Source organism: Ctenocephalides felis, unplaced genomic scaffold (genome assembly GCF_003426905.1).
Source record: "Ctenocephalides felis isolate EL2017-DRISC unplaced genomic scaffold, ASM342690v1 CF-g0.4_SCAFFOLD_01886, whole genome shotgun sequence".
NCBI lineage: Eukaryota > Metazoa > Arthropoda > Insecta > Siphonaptera > Pulicidae > Ctenocephalides > Ctenocephalides felis.
The window spans coordinates 157,339,878-157,367,233 of NW_020538040.1; the positions used below are offsets into that span (position 1 = coordinate 157,339,878).

Below are 27,356 nucleotides of genomic sequence, written 5' to 3' on the forward strand. Positions count from 1 at the left end.
GTATTTCTAGTATGCAATTCAGTGATTAACCAGTAAATTTTTGATGAGATTATATTAGATATTTCTAATAGTGACGTAAATATATATTATAGCAATGCCCCGAAATGCTATTTTTGCTTGATATATCGCATTTGAGATCTCTAATCTCAAGTAAAATGCGTTTCTTATTCTAGTATTTCTAGAGGGCAATTCAGTAATTGACCATTCTCTTTCTGATGAGATTACCTATATTAAATATATTTCTTATAGTGATTTAAATATATATTGAAGTAATGCCTCGAGAAAACTAATTTCACTTCATCTATAATTTCAAGTTAAATTCTGATATTACTACTGCTCGATATCAAGCTGGTCAAGGTGGAGATCAGAACCATGGCCAGCCCATTTAAAATCCTATGATTATTATTCAAATCAGATCAGATTTATTCCAAATAGAGTCAGGATACAGTTCAGTGATACTCTAACTTTTTTTCGAATTGAGTTCTTCTAATTAATTTTACTTATTTTATTTATTTGACTTGCTTAGGGTATTGTTATATTAGATCATCTGTAAATACAGCTTATAAAAGACCGATTGAAAAGACTAAGAATAAGGTTGGTCACAACTATAAATTTGATCGAGAGAAATAAAATGACAAGAATTTATATTCCTCGCCATTTATAATATAAATTTTATATTATTAAATTAACTTATATATATATATATATATATATATATAAGGATGACCTTTCGTGTTAAATACCATTTATTTCTACTCATGCTTGTATGAACAGTACCTTGGACATAAATGATTTTCGAAGCGTGTTTGTTGGATATGTTGTGCAAATCGTTCTTGTAAATCCTTATCTATAAATACTTACACTACATATTGTTTTTAATATATCTTCATGAGCTTTTTCCAATTCCATGTGTAACTTTGAAACATATGCGTTTTTTTTTTTGTTATATATTGCACATCATCGGAACAAGCTCAGACTCGTCGAGAGTTGCGACATTTTTATTTGCGAAATTTGTTTACATCTTATTTTGCAAACCAAATAGTGTAAACTGAAAAATCAAATGTATTGCACAGTTCAATAAATTATGGATAAACATATGAACTCATTACACTCAGCAGCTGATGTAAAAATAAACTCTATGATATTATATGGCTATCTAAGTTACCTTATCAAACAAATAATCGATTGTATCGGATTTCAGTGTCAATGGACTTCTGTCTTCATCGATATCATGTTAATATAAGTAGTTCAAAGCCCGAATCATTGATAGTATAATTTTATGCTGGAGCTACTGCTTTAAGTATCATTTTATAAACCAATTAACAATATAGATAAATCATGTAAACGTCTTTTGATTGAGAAAATTTTAAAAACAAAGAACCAAATAAATAAATAAATCATTTGAATATTTTTGTAACATTGCCTGCAAAAATTTTATTGCACATTATGAATTTTCTACAATTTATATTTTTCCGCCGTGCGCGGAAGTCGCCCACGAAATGGTAGTTGTTCTTTTACCACAAGTCGGCATGCACGTAAATAATGCCAAGTAGTTGAATATAAAACTATACGAAACACATTGTTGCCCATGATTTACTACGTTTATGGTCGAAATAAAATCAGATTGTGAAAAATTGCTTCAGTGAGCATCGTCTGGAAAATGCGGGTGCTGTTAGCGACATATTCCCACCGCCCGCCCAAGGTAGTGTTAGTAGTATAATTACATTATTTGAAGTATCCCAAGATCATAAAACCATTTCACTTGTTCGTTAGGAATTTTATGCCTATATGTGCTCGAATGTGCATGAAATCATTCGATATCCTGGTGAATGTAATTAACTAAATTCATGATATTAGTATTAAAATTCCATAAAAATGAAGAAAATTGGACATGAATTTTTATGTACTATTCATAGTTTTTGAATTTAGAATATCAACAATATGCCATTTTCTCTTCAAAGATATCTATTTAAACATATTGGTGAAAAATGCAGCATTATTTGAACAATAATTAATGGTATATACACTTCTGTGTGTATAGTTTAATCTTATTTTTTTTTACTATTGATTTTTAAGTTTGATTGATTGAAGTGAGAAAAGAGTTCTGTAGTCGGAAACTAAATACGGTGAACTCATATTCATTAAGCTTTAATAAGTCGACTATTTTTTGCTGAATTCAGCACAAACAAATTATGGATTTAATAATCAATTTCTAAAGCCTCTATTAGTATACTAATGGAATTGATTTAAATTAGCTGGAATATTTGTTACAATCTTAGCTCTAAGTCACTTATGACTTCATTCATTTATTACTCATAATATTTAGTTAACAATATTAAGTTGTAAGTTGTTGCAGACAATATTTATATATAACTAAATCGTATGTCATTATTACAGTATAATAAATATATTTATTATTTTTTCAGGAAGAAGACGAAAATTTCCCAATTTCGTTTTCCCTAGGATGCCCTCACCCTTGGCCACACTTCTATTTATTATTTCAACTCTTCTAAGCACCACAGGTAAGTTTCTTACATTGCATTTATTTTTATTTTAATAAAGGACATCTACGTAATAATACATTTTTATTTCAATACTTGAACATGAACTAATCTAAAACACGATAGATATGCGAAATATTATTGTTTCTTTTATATCTTAGACATGTTTTATTGAGTGAATAATTTGTTGTCTTATTCTATACTTTCGGTTTCCAAACATCATTAGCAGACAGATTCAACTAATATTAACTATTTGTTTAAAGTATATCAGTACTTTAGTCAGAATTAGAAATAAAATCTGAATTATTTTCGTACAAAAAAAAATTTTTTTGAAACAAAAAAAAAGTTGAAACAAAATTTTTTTTCCAAATTTAATTATTTTGTTAAAATAAGCAGAAAGTTCTTCGAATCATATAAATCGGACGCTTAGTTGTCTCAAAAACTGCCATTTTTTGCACATTTAGCTCTGTATCTTTGAAATGGCTGGGCCTGCCTTTACCAAAAACTAATAACCACTTCTCCCAATCATTACTAATTGAATGTATTTTAGATCATTCAAATCGGATGCTCCGTTCTCTCAAAAACTCGATTTCTATTTTCTGCACTCTTTGCTCTTTATCTTCGTAACTGCTGGACCTGCCTTTATCAAAAACATACATACATACACACACACCCATCCGTTTTTTTCTGAGGTATGCCAAAATGTTCAGAAACTTTCAAAACGTGAAGAAATGTAAAAATTTTCAATTTCGATTTTTCGACGATTACAATAACTTACCCTACGGGAAGTTAAAAATAAACTTTAAAATTTTTTTTATTCAACTTTCAATATTTCTGTTTAGTGTGCTAAGCAGTATAACAATCATCTATTTGCACTGGTAGACAACAGCTTTTACAAATAATACATCTAGTTTCGGTCAGCAAAGTTCGGCCTACAAGCACGAGTTAACTTAATATAAATACCTTTAAGTATTATTTTTTTTTAATTTTTATACATAAAGATTCACTACTGCCCGTATGGACATTCAGTAAATATAATGGCTTGTGCTAATTGATATAAGGGCTATGATTAATTGTGGTTTTATACTATAGGAACTAGATTGTGTTGGGTGCATATTACTCTATAAACTCAATTGTGGCTGGTGTTTGCGTTTTAGTCTTTTTGGAAGGTTGTCTTCAAGCAGTTTTCTGGCGAGGTCGTAACTTTTAAATATTAATATTTTTATTATTATCAGGTATAACTCAGTAACAATAATAAGAAACGTCATTTGTGACTATAATTATATAAATTTGAATCGCTGAAACGATTGGTGTGTCATATGATGAATGGAAGCACCTGCTCATCACTACAGAAAGCGGCATCATCTCATGCGCGCGAGTACGGACGTGTTTTCATTGAGGGCGAGATCCTGCATAGTACAGCTTCCGCTTTTAACACCCCCGTATTTTTATCTGTCGGTACTGAAATATTAGATAAGAACGGACGACATTACTGTAATTTTTTCATTTAACTTTATTTTAATCAGAAACACAATAATTATTTCTATGAGCTAAACTGTACACTAAATAATAAAAAAGAGTGCGCGTAAGGTTCACACGCGATTGAAGTAAAACTTATTTGCTACTGTACAAAGTAGCAAATTTAAGTTCAGTAAAAATAAATATGATGTATTTATATATAACAATTTTGAATGATATTTCATTAGTAATATGGTAACACTCGTGATGCATTTTTATTAGTGTGTAGTATATAATGATAAATTATGAGTTATATATTTATAATAGCATTAAAAATATGTATAATATTTAAAAACAATAATGTAATTAAAGTCATGCATTCAAATATGACATGATCGGTTTCTCATTGTAATTAGCATTTAGAAATAAACCTTCATTAGAGAAATGAAGTAATTGCTGATTAATAAATTCTGTAATATTTGTTCACACAGTGGATTATGTTAAACATCGCCTAAACAAATATTGTTTTCGCAACTTCACTCGTCATGTAACTGTACTTGAAGAACTTCATGTAATTAAAATTAACATACATTCATTTACTGCTTGTATTTTTTTTTACTTTTTCGCTGGCCATATAATCTCATTCTTTGAACAGCTGTAATATCTGTCTTGCTTAAAAAATATTTTTCATTTTAATAACTTCAAAGATTTATAGAAACTACGAATAATATAAAAATAATTTTTAATCAATAAACTTACGTTTAGTACACGGCACAAATGTTTAATTTGTTTTATTATTTTCAAGGAACAGAGTAAAATATTCTTCTGATTCAGGCATTTTTCATTAAATCAATTTTTCATCATTTCATTTATCTATGCCGATTTGCTTGTTGATATCGGTACGCATACAACATTGATGCCGGTACGCATACAACGACAGATCTCTATTCATATACACGACGCCTAATCACAATCGACCCGTATTGAAATGATTTCATCGAGAGCGAATGACGTACAGTCCGGGCGTAACGCCATTTCCGTTGCATTTGTACGGATTTACACCCTGGTCGTGCCTAAAGAAGTTTTACTTCAAAAATGTATTATCTTTATGAGATAATTCAATGATATAACTTGGTTAGTTTGCGCGTAATCCAATGGCCATTTCCTTTTCAGCCTTTTGTTGTCTTGCTGTAGTAGGATGTTTTGAACTATTGGATTTGGGTGGATCTCTAATTTGTTTCTATGAATTAAGGCACACTCTCGTGGTGTTTCTCATACTGTTAATATTTTCAGGTCTTTGTATATTGTGAAATTTGTAACATACCACGAGACGTAAAAAATTGATCTTAGAATCTTGGTTTGAGTTATTGCAACTTCTGATTTTGATGCAGTGCCCCATAACTCTACACTATACATCCATATTGGTTATATTATATTCTTGAACAACAATAACTTGTTCTCTACACAGAGACAATTTAGAGTCTCGGCCCATTAGCCAATATAATTCCATCACATTTAATGAAATTTCATTCTTTGATTCTACTGCGATCGAAGGTAATTTTGCTAGCAATGTGTGAAATAAAGAACCAAATTAACCCCTTAACTTACAATTTAGATTCGATATAGCATTATCGATAATAGCATTATCGGCCAAAGTTGTACAAGCTGGCGCAGCGTTTGTGACTATTTTGCTACACTGTGTACAGATTTTCACAAAACTAAAAATAATTTTGTGTTTTATAGTATTGTGTATATAAATATTTTGTGATACTTGCGATTTCCGTACCGGCCAATGTCCATAATGCGTAATATTTGCTTCTTTTCCGATTATCGTACGCGGGCTATGCCCGTAATATTTATGTTTGGTCTAGAAATCGCACGCGGGCTCTGTTCGTCATTTTAAGTTAAGGGGTCAAACTCTTTACAATGGTTATAGTACTAACCGTAATTGATGAGTAGCAACATTGATCTATCATAATCCTTTTTAAGCCTAGACATGCAATAATAATATTTCAAAACGCGGATTAAAAACTTTCTTTACTCACTACTGCTCAACATAAGATGGATATGCTCCTAAAATTTCTAGAATGTTGCCGGCGTTAGAATCTCTTCGAGCCATGCTATATATCAGCACCCATCAAGTTGTTTCCAATCACAGGGAGCAGCGATACATTTTTTTGTTTCTTCCTTTTTTTACCTTTTTGAATTGAAACTGCGTCGTGGGGTGTTTCAATTTTCGCTGTTAGTAAATCAAGACCACCATATGCGGCGCGCGAGCGTATTTGTATTGTTGGAAGCACGTACCAATCTGGGTCTTTTGTGTTGCCGAATCTACAATGTGTTCGTCTCGTGCTTTTTGCATTTGTGCCTGGTGGCGTTTTTCACACAGTTCAGTACTGCGTACGGTAGAAAATCTTTTTCACCTTGCTTTTTATATCGATACCTTCCTGCTGTTCTTGTTGTGTCTCGGTCCGCGAGCTCGTTTGCGATGATTTCGTGCATGCTGCCATTCTATTGCACGCCACAACACTTTGCGAAATGGTATACTTGCACAGAACCGAATCCAATTCCTAATTTTTTGGTCGAATTTCATTAGATTAGATTTACTTACAATTCCCACATCACGCCACACAATGGATCTTCGATAATTTAAAATAAGTATTTTAATATAACTGTGTTAACTTCCCGCAGGGTAAGTTATTGTAATGGGCCGAAAATCGAAATTGAAAATTTTTACATTTCTCGACGTTTTGAAGGTTTCTGAACATTTTGGCATACCTCAGAAAAAATGGATGTGTGTGTGTGTGTATGTATGTATGGATACAAATTTCCAGTCACGTTTTCGGGCGCACGGATCAACCGATTTCAATGGTTCAAAAAACATTCGATTCCTATTGATAGGGAGAAGAGCTGATTAGTTTTTGGCAAAGGCAGGTCCAGCCGTTTCGGAGATACGGAGCAAAGAGTGCAGAAAATAGAAATCGAGTTTTTGAGAGAACGGAGTATCCGATATGAATGATATAAAAAACATTCAATTAGTAATGATTGGGAGAAGTGTTTATTAGTTTTTGGCAAAGACATGCCCAGCCATTTCGAAGATACGGAGCTAAATATGTAAAAAATGGCAGTTTTTGAGAGAACTAAGCGTCCAATTTATAGAATTCAAAGAACTTTCTGCTTGTCTTAACAAAATAGTTGATTTTGGAAAAAAAAATTATTTTTAAGATTCAGATTTTATTTTTAATTCTGACTATAGTTCTAATATACTTTAAACAAATAATTTCAACTTTGCAATTCAGTTTATATAATTCTTATAAATATTAGACAATGTTACAATATTAATAATAATCTATTTGAAAACATTAAGTATTCCTCGAACATTTTGTTACGGTACGGGAAGTTCCAGCAATTTGCCTTAAGGCACGATGCCATACACCCCATTAATTTATAATTTTGTTTGTAGATGGTATTATTTTAATAGAGGCCCCAGATAGAATTTCTATACTCAACCCATTGTTCTAATCATTCTCAACTATTTTAATACATTACAGTTCACAACCTTACTTTAAGATATATTATAATAATAATTACTTTAATATATATTATAATAATAATTACTGCTTTTTGCTTCAAAAGCTATCCATATTGAACTTATAGTAGTCTATACTATATCTTCACTATATCATCAGTTAAATTACATTATTTTCTACTTATTAACCATAATGTTCGTCGAATGTAAGTTATAGTGATACATTTATTGTAAAGTTTCAAGATCATAGATAAGAGCTTGTGATGTCTGGAATTGCAAAAGAAAATGTTGTGGTTTATGCCGAAGAAGAAGGAAGGACTATTGCATTAGTCATACTTATTTGCACACGCTCGCGTGTTTGTTGTTACATGATTTAAAGAAAAAAACTGATGTATAGTGTTTGTGTATATAAAGTCCAAGATGTTGTGATTGCAATATGCAATAAATTCATTTTATTATTATTGAAGTCAACTACTTATTTTGTCAATTCAACTGATCATTTTGGTGTGCATCAAGAAAAAATGTATAGAAGTTCTATAGTGAATGTGGTTTTCATGAAAATTTCTGTGATTATTTTCAAGGATATTATCAAAACCGCACGAGATAAATTGAAAGAATACCGATACTTGATCTACGGAAGAAGCGGAACAGTCTGTAACGTTTTGTATAAATTTTCTGGTCACAAACGCATCTGCCGTCGTCTCCCCCGTGATGTGATAGTGTCGCATGCATAACATCTCGACATACACATTTATTTAAGATACATTCACGAGATATCCGCCAAGATATTCGAAACGAAATGCAGACAAAACCTCTATTCTTATTAGATAGTTAGATTACACGCTCATTGTTCAGTCCGTCGTCGTATGCCGCCTGTGTATATTCTCGCGTATATATTAATCGACCGACTGTTACATTTATGAATAACAGTTGTTCTATACGCCTCGGACCATATTTTATATATTTTGGTGGTATACCAAGACTTCTTGACTCTTGTATACCAACAACATCACGGTAATTAGTTCCAAAAACGCACTAAAGCCGCATAAGAATGCTTCCTCGTTAAGATATTTTGTACTTTGATCAAAGCAATATTAATTCTATATAACATCATTAATTAGAGTTGGAGATACGTTGATTATACTTTCATTATTATATGCCGAGAATCATATATGTTTATTCAAATGAAATTTCTTCTTCAATTTGATTTGAACCATTTTATTTTACACAACTCTTGAAATTTAATATTTTGTTATATAATAATCGCAAACATTACATGCAATCTTAGGATTTGATATTTTCTTGATTATCACTTTTATAAGATTTTTTATTACATTTAATATGAAAAAAAATATATACAATCTATAACAACACGAATATCAATCTTCATTTGAAGATAACAAAACAATTATTTAAACTATAATAAATTCACTTAACTATTACTTTAATCTAAATAATATTGATTATGTGGCAAAAAAAATTCTTGATTAAAGTCAAATATAAGTATGTATATTGCAGTTAACTAAACATTACCTTTTTCGCGTAGAAAATTACGCAGGTTTAAGAATATTGTGAATTACTCCGGTGTGTCTGTGTAATTAGAAAATCGAAAGTTATAATTTTGTATGTCCACGTTTTCGTTTAAATTGTTGTAATAATTAGTCAATTAAACAAAATTTCTTTCATTTCCCTTTTATTGCATGACCATCCGAATCTCTCTTAAATTTTATCTTTAATATTCTGGAGTATTTGAAGCAGGTGAAAAGTTATATTTTTATTGTAATTTTGTATTTTCACGTTTACGTTTAAGTTGTTACAATAATTATTCAATTAAACAAAATTTCTTTCATTTCCCTTTTATTGCATGATCATCCAAATCTCTCTTAAATTTTATATTCATTATTGTGGAAAATTTGAAGCACGTGGAGATTCGATGAACCGTAATTTTAATGTGTATGCGGCGTGTTATTTCAATTTCAATTATAATAATTTTTTATGTAATAATTTGTTTTAAGTTTTCCATTTTAAATAATATTTATTGCTTTATCAAGACTAAGAATTGATTATATGTATGCATCAAATGTGTAAAAATATGTGGTGTTAAAGAAAACAAATAACTAATTTATGCGCATATACATCATTTACTAATCTTAAAAACATTTATTGATTTAAAAATCAAATCTACTATGCTATATGCATTTTGCAACATGTGACGCAATAATCAACCGAACGTAACGATAATTGATAATTTTGCAGTCGAAACGATCAGTGCACACAAAATAATACAAAAGAAAACACGAAACAAGCAAAATTTAGAAAAGTGGTAATAGTCAAGTAAAATAATTATAAATCATGATTTCGGTTAAATCATGAGTTAGTTAAAGAATTATTGTAATACAGTTAGAGAATTAGTGTAATTTTATTGAATATGATAAACTGGCTTCATGGTTTCGGCTTCATTTTAATTATCACGATTTACCTGTCCAGAATTGACTTAAACCTCACAATCAGATAACTTTAGACATAAATTTTTATTTGGGCTTGCAGAAGGTTACATCTGAAGCAGCCATTGATCAAGGACGGCAAATTGTGAAATATCGGATTGATAAAATATTCTTTATAATGACTCTATAATTTACGTCTCAGCCGGTGTTGAACTTTTATCGGTTATTGCGCTATGCATAAGCGCGCACGTAAAACGTAAAAGTCACGGAACTTGAAGTCCGATACGCTTCGGATCCCATCTGTTTCGAGCCAAGAACACAAGCGGTACTAGTAGATCGCAAGTAAGAGGAAGGAAGAAAGATTAGTAAGAGAGCTAATGTGCGTTTATAGAACGATTATACATTTCATGTTTGACGTATGACACTTTTACAGTGTTCACAACTAACTTCTGAAAATTTATTTTCACAAGCGTTTATGTAAACAAAAGTAATCGTGAAACTATAAGTGAACTATTTCTGAAATATAATTGTTTTAATGAAGTTATACTATTAAAGTAGTTGTGCATGGCATTGTGCCTTAAGACTAATTGCTGGAACTTCCCGTACCGTAACTAAACATTCAAGAAATAAAAATAATCAATAATCAGTAAGTTTTAATCAATGGTTAAAACAATTGTTTTAAATATTTTAAATCAATATTATATATACTGTAAATTTCATCATTCGTATTTTATAGATCTAATATATGTGCTTTTATTTGGGCGACGACCTTTATCTATGTGTACAAGAAAAGTAAACTAACCAGCATGTTTTCCAGTCAATCCGAATCGAATATTCTTTTGAATCGATGCTCCGTTCTCTTAAATACTATTTTTTTACTTTTTGCTCTGTATCTCTAAAAGCTATTTTTTTACTCTTTGCTCTGTATCTCTGAAACCGCCGGACTTGCCTTTGCCTAAAGCTAATCAGCACTTCTCCCCGTCATTACCAATCGATAGTTTTTTTAAATCATTCAAATAGGTTGATCCGTGGTCCCGAAACCGTGGATGGAAAATTGTATTCACACATACATCGCATTTTGTAAGGCTGAAGCATAAGTATTGTTGAGAATGAAAGCAAAAACTTTCATTCTCATTTTTTTGCAATTATTATAGCTTACCTTACGGGCAGTTAATTAATATACTCAGCAACATTAAAACATATGTTGATAAGTGATCCCATTGAAGTTCATCATTTATTTATATTGAATCTTGTACATGGTGTAGAAATGACTCACGTACTTTTTTTTAAATCAGAGTTCTATATAAAATGTTTATTATTACATCATTATATAGTTATAATTATTTGCATAAATCTGCATAATGTCACAAATGTCAATTTATTATCTTCTTTAAATAATGTTTTATCAAACTTCTCTATCGAACACTGAATTTTTAACTTCCCGTAGGGGAAGTTATAGTAATCGCAAAAAAATCGAAAATGAAAATTTTTATATATCCTTACGTTTCAGAGGTTTCTGAACATTTTGACGTACCTTAGGAAAAATGTATATAAATGTTTGTTGACGATTTCGCGAACACGAATCAATCGATTTGAATAATTCAAAAAACATTCGATTCCTACTGATAGGGAGACGTGCTGATTAGTTTTTGGCAAAGACAGGCCTATCCGTTTCGGAAATACGGGGCAAAAAGTGCCAAAAATGGTATTTCAGTTTTTGAGATAACGGAGCGTCGGATTTAAATAATTTAAAAAACATTTTACTTATATTGACGAAATGAACAACTGATAAAATTTTTGTAAAGCATGCCTGCGTCTTCGGAGATCCAATAAAAAAAAGAAAATATAATGCCATTTGGCGGTCAAAAATGAACATTAGAGATATGTACATTGTATTATCAGATATTTTATAAAGATTATAATAATAAGAACAAATTTTATGTACATTTATATGGGTTCCGTACCAATGTTTACACATTAGACGACTACACGTCGCTCACGCGCTTTGATATTTCGACTTCAAATCAGCTATGCAGCGCGATTGCTTAAAAAAATGTTCAAAATTTTCAAAATAAATCAAAATACAAAAAAATCAGAATATAAAAAAATCAAATTTTTCAAAAAAGTCAAATACTTTCAAAAAAATCAAATTTTCTCAAATATTATAACAAACAGTATTTATTAACAAACATATTTCTTATATTGTAATTGAATTCTTATAATGTCATATTAAATGAAAACCAACTCCATAATATTCAAAATTTTAATTGAATTCTGATAATGTCATGTTAAATAAAAACCAACTTCATGATATTCATAATTTCTCTCTAGCTCTCCATACTAGAAAGAAATGTTTCCGTGATACTGATTCGAGACATCCAGGCAGGCGGGCAAGCGAAGCACGAGGCATCGAATAAGGTCCCACCTGTGCTTCCACGCGCTTGCAGCTGTCGCTCTCGACGTATCCCGCGCTTGGCGCTTCTACCGCGATATCCACCCGCGATCAAAATAAGATTTTTTTTCCACAGCCGATTGCACCGTGATGCATGGGATATGCGAAGTTAAAGACGAGAACAAATTACTACTTTTGACAAGTAGTTACATATACAGCTAAACCCCGCATAACGCGGTGCTTTTATAACACGGATTTGCTCTAACACGGTTTAATAATTGATACAAACTCTCCTCCTTATAACACGGTACTTTTAAAGCACGGGTTTGCTCTAACACGGTTTCGTGGGAGTTGTAATGGATATGAAAGTATAAACTCCACTTGAATAAAAATAAATAAAATTTATTGACTATAAAAATTAATGATATCAAAATATGACAAAAATGACAAGTCCAATTGTTTTTCTACAATAACTAGCCTGCTTTATTTCCCCACACACAGCATTGAGCAAAACCCTAATGAAATATTAAATATAGTAAAATCTATGAAAATCAAACTTTATTTAATCTAAAATTAGTAAAATCGCAGTACAATAGCTCAATATATGTGATGAAACTAATGCAAAAGATAACTAATTTCATACTTATTATTCGAATGCATACGTTCTATAGATAAAAAACTGTAGGCTATATTAATTATGACAAAAACCATATAATTCTTGTAATGTATATTACTTTTTTAATAAAATTAAAAATATAACAAAATTTATTATAAAATCATGATAAATAGCATGTTTTATCGAATTCTTGTAACGTAAAAATCAAACTTTATTTAATCTAAAATTAGTAAAATCGCAGTACAATAGCTCAATATATGTGATGAAACTATTTTTTTTTTTTTTTTAATTTCAATAAGTATTACAACTGTTAAATTATTAACATCAAGTAATAGTGATAAATAATAACATAAATTTAAATAAATAAAAGTTCAAAGGATAAAATTTACATGAAAATAATATCCGTAATATGATTTGATATAAAATATAAGCAAATAATAATAAAAATAAAATTAATAAATAATATAAATAAAATTTCTGAACAATAAAATAATACTAGAAAAATAATAAAATATAACAAAATAACAATAATAGAAATAGTAGGATAATAATAATAATAATAATAATAATAATAAAACTAATGAAACTAATTTGATACTTATTATTCGAATGCATACGTTCTATAGATAAACTCTAGGCTATATTAATTATGACAAAAAAATCATATAATTCTTGTAATGTATATTACTTATTAAATAAAATAATAAATATAACAACATTTATTATAAAATCATGATATGTAGCATATTGTTTTTAATTCTTGGAACGTAACCCCTCTTTTTGTACTAGTTTTTGTTCCATATAACACGGATTCGCATAACACGCTACTTTTTTAGAACGTAACTACAGTGTTATGCGGGGGTTATCTGTATTTAGGAATGAAATGATATAATACTTATTTTTAATTTTTATAGTAATTTTGTATGATATATTCGTTTAAATTGTTGTAATGACTAGTCAATTAAACAAAATGAGATGTGTGATCGTTTTATATAGTTTCATTAATTAACCTTTTATTACATTTATATATTATACTATTAAATTTGAATAAAATTTTACTATAAACTTTAATGTGACTAGACATTGATTTTATTTAATGAAGCAATTAAGATACAAGTTATAACTTGTTGATAAACCAATATTTAGCAATTACATTGATCATAATTTAACGCAAATGCATATACGAATTAATTACTACTTAACTCTTTTTTTATGATTGTGATTATTACTTAATTTTTTAATATATTGGCAATTTTTAATTAAATATTATTATTCATTTTATCAACAGCGAGTGCGTTTTATACGTAAAAACTTTAAGAATTATATGTGAGTCGTTTAATTAATTGATCATATAAAAATGAATTTGACATAAATTTCCTTTTACCGCCGAATAACCACCAATTCGAATGTTAAAAATGCTTTCACATTTATTGTCGACCCTTTTACGATAAACTTTTAATACCGTGGAGGTATTACGGGCTTTAACGGGAGCATTATTCAGGATCACCGCAAAAGTGTATAATGCAATATAAAAATATTTGGTATATCATTCATCAAATAATCGTTTATTAAAGTCGGCGGTCGTCTGACTTTTTATATAGGGTGCAACCCCCGAAATCCAGCAGAGACTGTTTGTTGAGGGTTGCTTTAATAACCAATCTCATGCACAATTGATTCCTCTCACATATATATCTGCAGGTAATATTCATGAAGATTTAAATGCGAACATTCAGATGAATCTTTATTAATTACGATATACTGTATTTTGCTGCCAATTGTTGGTGTGGTGAGGTTATTCATGCATTGTTGATAATTTTATATCTTTAATTTCCAATATTTTTTCAATCTTGATTTGTCCAGTGATTCACCTAGCAAATATTCATTCCTCATAAATGCTGTCGTCATTTGATATTTTATTAGCAGATGATGTCATCTTGTTAACTTCTCTAATTTCTACTAAGGTGAGAGCATTCACGATCATTATTTCTTGTGGGGGTTGTTAGTGGTTGCATCTGTACTTTTCACAAAATTTCGCGACAATGGTTAAACCACCGACATCGGAGAGTAGGAACAAGACTATACATGCAACAGGATTGCACACAGCATGTGAACTTCTGTATATGGTGAAATAGAAAAATATCTGATGCATATCTCTAAACTAGCTGTAAGTGGAATTCTGTCTTAAGGCAATCAGGGCATCGTGCCTTAAGGCAAATTGCTGGAACTTCCCGTACCGCAATTCAAAATTCGAGTAATTAAAAATAATCAATAAAAGTTGATCAATGATTTGAAACTTTTAATAGAATTTCGAACAATATTAAATCATTCTATCTTAAATCATTTATTTTGAAATATTTTGGAAATTTTGAACTTTTTTTCAAAGCAATCGTACTGCTTTAACTGCATAAAGATGAAATATCAAAGCGTAAACATTGGTACGGAACCCATAGGAATGTAAACAAAATTTATACTTATTGTTAAAATCTCTATAAAATATCTGATAATTTGATGTGCATATGTCTAATGTTCATTTTTGACCGCCAAATGGATCATTTTTTACTTTTTTCTCCATATCTCCAAAGTCGTTGGACCTGCCTTTCCAAAAATTTGAACAGTTCTTCATTTGGTCAGTACAAATAAAATGTTTTTTGAATTATTCAAATCGGACACTGCGTTCTCTTAAAAACTGAGTTACCATTTTTGGCACTTTTTGCCCCGTATCTTTGGAACGGCTAGACCTGCCTTCGCCAGAAACTAATCAGCACGTCTCCTTATCAATACGAATGGAATGTTTTTTTAATTATTCAATTCGGTTGATCCGTGTTTCCGAAATCGTCGACGAAAATTTGTATCCGACATACATACATACACGCACACACACACACACATACACACACGCACGCACGCACACACACATACACACACGCACGCACGCACGCACACACACACACACATACATCCATTTTTTCTAAGGTATGCCAAAATATTCAGAAGGTTTTGAAACGTGAAGATCTATAAAAATTTTCATTTTCTATTTTTTGCGATTACTATAACTTGCCCTACGGGAAGTTAATGATCTGGTTAAAGTCTCTAATATATAAGTAATTTAACTGAAAATATTTAAAAAACTCAATTATGTTGATAATGAAAAAATATATAGATTTATTGATGTGTTCTGATAATTTAATCCTGTATTGTATTACAAGATATTGTATAATTCTTCAATATTTGCTTATACTACGATTTAATCAAATAAGGACATGTACGTTTCTATTTAGTCTAATCAAGGATCTCATGTTTATTACGAGGTTCACGTGAGATGCAATTATTTAGATGTTATATTTTTTGTGCTTTTGGATAATCGCCGAACGATAGTAAAAATGAGAAGGGCGGGGTGTGCATCTACATTTTGTTTCATTCCGGTCTGTTCCGTTCTTTCTTCCTTGGTCCTGACAGACGCTGAAGCACGTGTTCTCGGTGACGGCAGCTGGCGCAATCATAATCGGTGTAGGAACATACGTGGTTCACATACGGCTTTTTTCACACGAGAGCAACGATAAAATTCAAAGAAAAAGAAACTATAATGAATAGGTAAAGTCTTGTCATACTCGCGAAGCTGGTAAATATGAAGCTGATGCATTACATAAAAGCTAAAATAATTGTTTGAAACTCTTCGTAGTGCCGCACATATTAAATATATAATAGAGATTTTATGGTATTGAAGTTTACTCCAGGTAATTTTTTTTAAACTAGATGGCCCGACAGACGTTGTCCTGTACTTATGTTTACAATATTTACCAATTATTTAAAAATTATTAGTTTTTTTACACTACATGCATCCACCCATATGGATCTTGAATGTACAACTGCTTTAAATAAAATAATGAGTATTTGCTTTTTTGAAAAACATTATAAAACATTTTTTTCTTATAATTAGTTCTTTTATCGATATCCGACGTTATTTTGAAAAAAAAATGCAAAGGAGTCTAAATTATTTTCACTTTTGAACTTGAGAGTAAGACAAACCTAATTTCCAAATTTCATGCAAATCGGAGCATAGTAAAAAAAATTCAGATCCAGAACGCTCCATTGACTTGAGTAAATAATCTCTATCCGATGGAAAAAATATGAAAATACTAACGTTAGTACGTGAAAAAGGTACGTGAAATTATTTGATTTTTTTCTCGCCGTAAGAACCATCTTTGGACTTCAACGAACATTTAAAAAAAAGAATTGGCCAAATTGGTCCAGGCGTTGTTGAGTTATGCGCTTACCAACACATTTTGCGATTCATTTTTATATTATAGATTTGTCTGTCTCTATACTAAGTATCCACTTTAGTTAGATAAGTTAGTTAAGTTAAAATTCTTAGTAAATCAGCAAAGTTAATTATTTAAATCAATCCTAAATAACAATTTTATTTCATTTCTGGCCTCAGGGCAGAAGAAATTAATTATTAAATTTATTCTATATCGGCTCGATTAGGTTTTGTTTGTGCATATATGTTTACATATCTTGTAAAAGATACACATAAATTGTTTGTAGAATACGTTCGTTGCCTAATTTAATGAAATAAGCACTTATAAATTTACGGGACTGACAAGAATCTATTTCAAAATATTTAAAACGATTGGTGTAATCAATAAATTTTTATTGATCAATTGGTATTTTTATTCCCTAAGTTATAGTAATCGCAAAAAAATCGAAAATGAAAATCTGTATATATATATTTACTTTTCCAAGGTTTTTGAACATTTTGGCATACCTTAAAATTAGAAAAAATGGATGTATGTATGTGTGTAAGCGGATACAAATTTTTGTCGACGATTTCGGGAACACCGATTAACCGATTTGAATAATTCAAAAAACATTCGATTCGTATTAATAAGGAGACGTGCTGATTAGTTTTTGGCGAAGGCAGGTCTAGCCGTTCCGAAGATACGGGGCAAAAAGTGACAAAACTCAGTTTTTAAGACGGAATGTCCGATTTTAATAATTCAAAAAAGATTTTACTTGTAATGATAAGATGAAGAACTGATTAAATTTTTGGGATGATAGGTCCAGGTTATGGACTCTCAATGAAAATAAGATAGAAAAATGACATTTTGCGGTTAAAAATGTTTATTGGACATATGCACATCAAATTATCAGATATTTAATAGAGATATTAATAATGTGTACATATTTTGTGTAATTTTTTTTGGGTTTCGTACAAAGATTTTCAATTACGGTAAATTTGTAGATTAGACCCCTTCGATTATTCAAATAATTTCAGCATAGTCTCGAATAGTTTTTGTATGAGCGTCGTACTGATTCAGCATCCAAATATGCTATCAATGTTTAATATAAGATCTTACACAAGTGTTCTATAGTTTCTTGATATAAGAGTACCAGCAAATTTCCTATTATAGATGAATGATCGTATTTCTCATAGCACTGCACCGTGTTTTTGAGTGTGAAACTGTGCCAAAATCCGGCGGATACATAGGTAGACGCAGCCGTGAAAAGCGCGAGAGACAAGGTGCGTGTTTAGTGCATTGAACAACGCAACTGTTGTTTGCAGACTGTGATCTGCTTGAACTCGGTCAGGACCGAATCTTTGCCTATTCGTACTATCTAAAGATTTTTCTGTTTTGATCATTTGTACATTATTCATTATCACTTATCAAACCTAAATAGTATTCACTTCGTGTCGTTATAAAAATAAATGAATATGTATATATAGCTCGTATTTCCAAAATTGAATAGCTATTAAAGCGGTCCAGCACTGTGGTTTTTGTTAAGTTTTTTAAATATTTAAAATAAAGGGTATGGGCGTGTTTCCATACAGAATCAATCCCCGCCCTGGTATTTAAATGATTTTGATGCCATTTTATAGGTCTTTTCGAGAAATTTCGAAATACCAAATTTCAAATCCGTAACTCATAATTTGGCCGAAATATCAGTGAAAACATGTGAAAGTGGTCCCTTTTTTCAAACTCACGTTTTATCGGAAATATGAGAGATATCGAAAAAATGTTAACGTCATTCTATTTATACTGATATTGTTTATAACAAATAATGCGAAAAAAATATTTGTTAGTGCGCGAAAAGGTGAAAATGATTTTTCATTTTCTATTTTCTACCAGTGCGGCTTTTTGGACTACTTTTAAATTAGCATCATTCGAAAGCCTGTGCATTTTTCTTCTGTTATTCAAAAATTCATTTAAATGTAGGTGGAACTTTGTGGTGAAAAGTTGGAAAAACTTAAGCTAGTACACGCGCTGCCGGTACAAGAACACCCATATAAAGTTATTATTTTTTCCTGTTCATTCAAGATATTGCGAACGCTCTGGTGATTTTATTCACAATTTTTTGGACACCAGGAACTGCTTATAAATTATTGGCCCTTAGCTGGATCTATACACTTTATCAACTCCTTCTGTAAAACATATCTATGATATATTACCCTCGTACAACCTCGCCATTCTCATATTTTTTACGCTTTAATTAAAGAGACATGTTTGGTCTTCATAAGAGTAACTACTATTATGTAAAAGTACGAAAAGCAAAAAACGCGAATTCAGCATTTATAACTGTGCAATCACTATTAATGTATAGTTTTCAAGTTTCAAAATTATCTTTGATATATTTGCGTGCGTAAATCGGTACTACACAATTAATTTGATATAATTGAAATGACTTTATATAACTATAAAATAATTCACAATTATAAAACATCCAAAATATTTACATGATTTAGAAAATCATTGTTACAACTGACGAAATTTTTCATATTTACATTTTGCCTTATTAACATTTTTTTTTAAAAAGTTCTTACTCGCTTAAAGCTCGTAATTCTAATTTTGCTCGTATGTTAAACAACTAAATGATCCTTTGGGTGCTTTTATCTCAAAACAACTATGAAATAATTTACAAAATATTTCTATGGTAGGAAAATCATCATTGTTGCCATATTAACGTATTGTTAAAAAACTTACTCGCTCCAAGCTCGTATCTCGAATTTTGCTCGTATGTTGAAGCATCGAATCGCTCCTTTGGCTTGTCGTATCTCGAAACACTCGTACATCAGGTCATTTGCAAGTCGGGGTATCACTGTATATAATTTTTATAAATATGAATATTCGTACCGTTTTTGTATTTTTTGTCCATAGTCGCTATAAAAATAAATCAGGATATCTAATTATAGTGACCTATGACACCGTCTCGTCTACATAGTTACAAATTCGAGTTATACTTCAGAATTTCCGCCTTGGTTTGTTTTACATGGATCGAATAACGCAACCCCATTTCTGATTCTAAAATTAACATTCGACACTCACTTGCGTCGATACTAATTGCGTGTTAGGGGATGCTTAGTGGAAGAACTATCCTTGTTTTTGAGTATAGTTTCTTCAAATCATTTTCTGTTCTAAGTGACATTTGTTTCACAAACAAGCAAAGCTAATAGCACGTCCACTTAAATTAGGAGGCGATGCGTCTAACTGCCGAAAGGGACATATATCGTTATTATAAGGATTGTAAGATCTTTGCCAAACATAAGTAGTGCCTTATGGCAAATTGCCGAAACTTCTCGTACCGTAATTTTTGGTTTTTTGAAAACTTTGAAAAAAATTTTTTTGAGAATTTAGAAAATTTTGAATTTTTTTAACATTGTTTGAAAATGTGGAAAACATTTGAATTTTGTTTAAAGCGAGCGATAAATAAATTTACTATTTATTGGCTGAATTATTTTTAGATATATATTTAATTTTTAACTTTCCGTAGGTAAGTTATTGTAATCGTCCAAAAATCGAAATTGAAAATTTTTCAAAAATTCAATTAGTAATGATTGGGAGAAGCGGTTATTAGTTTTTGGCAAAGGCAGGCCTAGCCATTTTGAAGATACAGAGCTAAATGTGCAAAAAATGGCAGTTTTTGAGAGAACTAAGCGTCCGATTTAAATGATTCAAAGAACTTTCTGCTTGTTTTAACAAAATTGGTTTTGGAAAAAAAACTTTTGTTTCAAAATTTTTTTTTTAATTTTTTTTTTTGTATATCGAAAATAATTCAGATTTTATTTTTAATTCTGACTAAAGTTCTAATATACTTTAAACAAATAATTTGAACTTTGCAATTCAGTTTATATAATTCTTATAAATATTACACAATGTTACAATATTTATAATAATCTATTCGAAAACATTCAATATTCCTCGAATATTTCTTTACGGTACGGGAAGTTCCAGCAATTTGCCTTAAGGCATGATGCCATACACCCCCACTAGTTTAGTTATAGAACGAGATAATTATTCAATGTCAAAAAAATTTGAAACAAAAGCTTGCTATTCGATTCTTTTGTTTGACTTTTTGATCTATCAAAACATCATATTTATAAATATTTAACATTAAGTATTACCACAAAATTAAATTGCTGGAATTTCGCATTTAATAAACAAAAATCAGATAAATAATACATTTTTTTAAGTCTAAGATATTGAAAGTATTTTTTTATTGGAATTTTATATGTATGAATACGAAATTAAAAATTAGATACGAATCTAATATATATTTTTGAATTTTCAATTACAAATTGAGAAGTTTCACTCGAAAGTGTTAAATTGAATCTTATAAGTGTTCAATGTGAATCTTTGTGAATTCTCATTAATTGGCATGGCACCCAAAAGTTAGTACATAAAATGCAGTATTCAAATCTGTGTGAAATTTGATAATCTGATGTGCTTTCATAATCAAACCTTATTGTTTTTAGAATATAAATACGGACCAAAAACCAAAGCGGTTTCGTCAAAAAAGCATGGTAAATCCACAAATCACAACATAATACACTCATACATAGACTAAGATACTTACATGTTAATAAACTTCTAACAACAAATAATTGACTGCATAGGTGATTATTTGTGGCAGACGACCTATCGTTAGTAATAAACAAATTGACATTTATATTATTTTCACAAGTGCATCATATAAAATGCAAATTGTTTAATAATGTGTCTATTATTATTTCTTCAGACGCCTGCAGCAGTAGGAGTACGCCGCGCGCCCAGCCAGCGCCGTCGACGCCGCGGCCCAACGTTACATTCACCACTTATCCATGTCCGACGACGTACAACGCTTGGTATTGTCTGAACGGAGCAGTTTGTTTTAGTGTAAAAATCGGTGATTCCGTGCTTTATAATTGCGAGTAAGTATTTTATGATTTTAATAAAAAAGCACTTCTACAATAACTTGATCCTAATGTAAAATTAATGTTTAATATGACTAGTGGGGCGCATGGCATCGTGCCTTAAGGGAAATTGCTGGAACTTTCCGTACCAAAAAATATTTTTTTTAAAAAAGATTAACATTTTTGAAAAAAAATTACTTTGAAAAAATTAGATTTTTGAGAAACTATAAATTTGACAAAAAGTTACTTTTTTTAAAAAAAAAATTTTTTTGAAAAAAAAATGTTTTCTTTATTTTGATACATTTTGAAAATTCTAAACTATTTTCAAAGCAATCGTACTGCTTTAACTGCATAGAGACGAAATGTCAAAGCGCGTAAGCGCCGCGTCGCCGTCTATCGGATAAACATTGGTACGGAACCCATAGGAATGTAAACAAAATTTATACTTATTGTTAAAATCTCTGTAAAATATCTGATAATTTGATGTGCATATGTCGAATTTCATGCCAAAATGTTCAGAAGGTTTTGAAACGTAAAGATATATAAAAATTTTCATTTTCGATTTTTTTGCGATTACTATAACTTGCCTACGGGAAATTAAAAATTCGATTAATTTATTATCTGATTCATTTTTTGAGAAAGACATTTTATTTAATATAGTTAGATATTTTCTAATTTAGAGACGTCTGTCTCTACATGTGTATATTTATTAATTGACTTATTAACTTTCCGTAGGGTAAGTTATAGTAATCCCAAAAAAATCGAAAATGAAAATTTTCGGAGCGTTCGATTTAAATAAATCAAAAAACATTTTACTTCTTTTGACGAAATGAATAACTGGTAAAATTTTTGTAGAGACAGGTTCTCAGAAGTAAGAATAAAAAAAAGTAAAAATGTCATTTGGCGGTGAAAAATGAACATTAGATATAGGTACATCGTATTATCAGATATTTAAGATAATCAGATAATAAAGATTATAACAATAAGTACAAATTTTGTTTACATTCGTACCAATGTTTACACGTTAGACGACCACGCGGCGCTTACGCGCTTTGGTATTTCGACTCCAAATCAGCTATGCAATGCGATTGCTTAAAAAAATGTTCAAAATGTTCAAAATAAATCATAATATAAAAAATCAAATTTTTCAAAAGTGTCATTTTTTTTCAACAATTTCAAAATTTCTCAAAAATCTAAGTTTTGCAATGTTTTTTTTTAATAATTTAGTTGGCACGATGCCATGCACCACTAGTTTATTTAAAATAATAGCATGTGGCAAATACACTATCGCGATTTATAATCAACCCTTGCGAGCGTCGTCTATAGATGACATTGGCTTGATGGCTTGTGTCGTCTATAGACGACATCCAGTATGACAATATTGGTTTAATTTTATCACTCTGAATTAAATTATTGAGAATGCCAATTTGTTATTATGTTTCTACTATTTTGAAGTTTATTTTTTAATTTTAAAATACATTTTCATTGATGATGATGATAAAATCTGAAAATATTTTGTGTAACAAATACTTGGACAGTTTAGTGGCACTGCGAGAAATAGTTAGAAGAGTTAATAATTTCACTCAAAATGTATTTCATTATATCAATAATTAATAATTTCCTTTTTATTCCCTTGCTTATAAACTCATTGAAAATATATATCGAGATATTATGCAGATATTTTAATTTTATCATTCATATCATATAATTTTGCCCTGTTCATTATTGAAGGCGGTCCGAATTTCTGCCCGATACGATTAGATTTGAATCGAGTTAAGTGAATTATCAAATTTAGTCATATCAGATATAATCTTGTTTTATAATGAGTACAATGATGTAATTAATGTTGCTATTTAAAACGATATTTTATATTTTGAAAATGTTACAGATGCGCGGATGGTTATATGGGGCCCAGGTGTGAATATAAAGACCTTGATGGATCTTATCTTCGTAAGTATAATTTTATTATTATTGAGATGTAATTGGAACATTTAAGTTCCGTGTATAATGGATATAATTTATTACTATATTAGAAATAGACATTTAATTAACTTTATTATCTACAATTACTTTGTTACCTTATTATTTTATATATTTGTCACATTTTTTTTCTTGCGTCTTCTTCATCTTTTGAGACATATAATACTTAAATAATGTAATACCTAAATTTTGCTATAATTATCTGAATTAAACTACTAACTCTGAATTCCTTCACTTATTATTATTATTTTTTTTAATATATTTTAACAGCAATCAGAACCTTACGTCCTATGAGCTGTTGGGCTGAAACTTCTCCTTTCTTCGTATTTTTTACATGGTAACCCAATGGTTAATCCATCCATATTTGATGATTTTTTGTTATTAGATTTAATTTAATAGGGCTGACTTGGAAATATATTGCTATCTATATTTCCAAGTGAAAATCGTTGTCACTGCTGCCTGACAACAGGCTGTTTGAAGTGGGTATCGAACCCGGGACCTCTGATTCAGGTCCCGTCGCTCTTAACCGCTTACCTACGGGCGAGCCCTACTTAAAATTTGAACGAATGAATTGATTTTAAATTTATTAGTTATCTAACAAATCGTTATTTTCCTCTTACAGCCTCCCGTCAGCGTATAATGCTTGAGACAGCGTCAATAGCTGGTGGCGCAACAATTGCTGTGCTTTTAGTGTTAATTATATGCGCTGCGATGTATGTAAATTGGAGTAGGCGTCAAAAAGTTTTAAGGGCCTCGAGAGACTGTGTAGATGGGCCTTCGCCGCCTTGTATCGAACGCAGACCTTTTGGGCCTCACCATCATCACACCATTCCTATGGAAAGGATCGTGTTGAGGCCTCCGCAGCAGCCTATGGTGCTGGCGCATGGCAGGGTCCAGCGGCAGTTAAATGCAGGCATCACGCAGGTGATTAGAAAGAAACTAGAATCGCGACGTTTATAGACGATAGATTTTTTTTTTTAATATTTTGGAATGTATGTTTATTTATTAGCTTTGTAACCAATTTTTTGATACATTTAAATTGTGAAGCGTTTGTATGTGATTGAATAAAGTATTATTTTAGGATTTGTTGTTTTAAATGTTTTTAGATTATTGAATGTGGATGATTGGAATCTTTATCTATCAATGTTCGATTATAGTTTATTTATTTATATTAATGATTCAATTTAATCTTCATGCATCGTTTAATGATTCTTGGAAATAGTGTGTTTCAATATGACTTCAAATCAATTGGCTTTTTTAAGTGCCTATAATTAAATTTAAGGAGGTATTCTAGTGTAGAAATTCAAAAAAATCGATTTTTTTATATCATATTTTCAAAATTTAACTATTTAAGAACATGGGTACGAGAAGGTTTTTGAAAATTTGAATTATTTTTGGAGATATAGGCATTTTACTGACTCGGTCTCCTTACTGGTTTGGCTTCGCGCAAAACTTTAAATGCGTTTTTCTCAGAACAGACTTTTTCAGTACTGTTGACACGATTTCTCGAGTTTTAATCGACCGATTCACTTGAAATGTTCAGAGAGTCTTGTTTTTAGACCTATTTATAGCCCGAACTAGGATTATCCCCAAATTTCAATTTTTACTCTTTTTAAAAAATTCGAGAAACTCAAAAAAACAGTAAAAAATACTTTTTTTTCAAACAGTCGTCAAATTATAAAAAAAAATCTTTTTACTCATCGTTAGTTCGGGCGATTGCGACATCATTGTAGATTAATAATCATTTCATTTTTTGCATTTCCGATGGCTAGGAGGGCTGCAATCATGTCAAGATTGAGAGGGCAATTTTTTTTTGAGACCACTCACTTCATCAGCTGCCAGTTTTTACAATTTTCAACTTTTTTATTTTTTCATTTTTGTTTTGTATTTTAATAATATTAAAAAAAAAAGTGGTAAAAAAATGGATAGTAAAAACATTCATTGCTTTCTTTTACGACACTTTAAAAATGATCTAAAATTCATCGCTCTACACTAGAATACCTCCTTAAGTTAATTATGATCAAGAATATTTTTCTGTGCCCCATTTGTGTGATTGACCAATAACTGTGATTTATTTAACGATGAGTGTGAACTTTATGTTTTTTGTTTTGTTTTTGTTCTGATGCTTCAGAAAAATGCACAAATACCATTTATACAAGGTTACTAATTGAGTATTTAAATTTTTTTTCTAAGCATACACGTTTTCTTAATATTTTTTAATAAAATAGAGAACAAAAGATACTGACCAACACTGAATATGTTTAAAGTTCTTTTTTTTTACAAACTTTAATTTTAAATTTGGAAAAACATAAATATATTTATTTATATATCTGCATGAACATTTAAGTCACAATTGATTTAGTTTTATTAATTTTATGTAGTCGGTTATACATCTCTCAATTTTATGTACTAATATGATGGTACAAATATAAATGAATTATTACAATTATTAAAATGCATTTTGTTATAACCAAAAGAAAATTGACCACTTTTATTATCGCGATAGACTTAGCCATGAGCTTAATATACGAAATCTCTGGTATGGTCACAATTATCGAATTCAAATAATATGCTAAGTTGCTTGTTACCCATTTTGGGAATGGCTACGGGCATGAAAAAATTAAAACATGTTTGTTTTCGTATTTCCAGACATGAAATTAATGGATTTGATCAAATATAAAATATTGTAACTTTTTATTGCAAATATAACGTATGCTGTTGTGATTTGTTGTTGAAAAACGTGTGTGCTTCAGAGTAAAGAAAGTACAACTTTATTTGCTTTACATGATTCACAACTATATTAATATTAACTATGTGTATAAAATACAAAATTGATTATTGTAACTTCAGAGTACTGGATTAATTTCTTACGTTATTAGTTAAATATATTAACTTTTAAATTATTCGGCAGGTTCTCCAATAGGACTCGGCATTCTGGTGTTTCATGCGCACCACAGGAATATAATTGTGTTTTGAGCTGGTATCACTTGAATAGAACATAGTTACGAGATATTTTTTCTAGTACTATTACCTAACATTTTGATAATAATTTATAAATATTTGTAATCAAGCATTGTGTATGTGTAAATATTTCAATGTATATCTGCATGCATATGCATAAAAATGGAATGTGTGCAGAAGTATGAATGTACGATGTACATATAAATATGTATATACATACATATATATATACATACATACATATGTATATATATGTATATGTATATATATAGATATGTGTGTGATATTTTGTATATGTATTTATGCATG

At 30.1% G+C, this 27,356-nt stretch overlaps 1 protein-coding gene across 1 annotated transcript in view; it reads left to right on the top strand.

The window, feature by feature from the left end:
* Positions 1-27,067, top strand: part of LOC113376901 (protein spitz-like) — a 183,276-nt gene extending 156,209 nt beyond the window's left edge. The window contains exons 2-6 of the mRNA XM_026616992.1: positions 2,427-2,522; positions 21,953-22,124; positions 23,995-24,056; positions 24,709-25,010; positions 26,998-27,067. Of these exons, the coding sequence (XP_026472777.1) occupies positions 2,427-2,522; positions 21,953-22,124; positions 23,995-24,056; positions 24,709-25,010; positions 26,998-27,009 (644 nt within the window). The 3' untranslated portion in view covers positions 27,010-27,067. The remainder of the gene's footprint in view (positions 1-2,426; positions 2,523-21,952; positions 22,125-23,994; positions 24,057-24,708; positions 25,011-26,997) is intronic.
* The last annotated feature ends 289 nt before the right edge of the window (positions 27,068-27,356 follow it).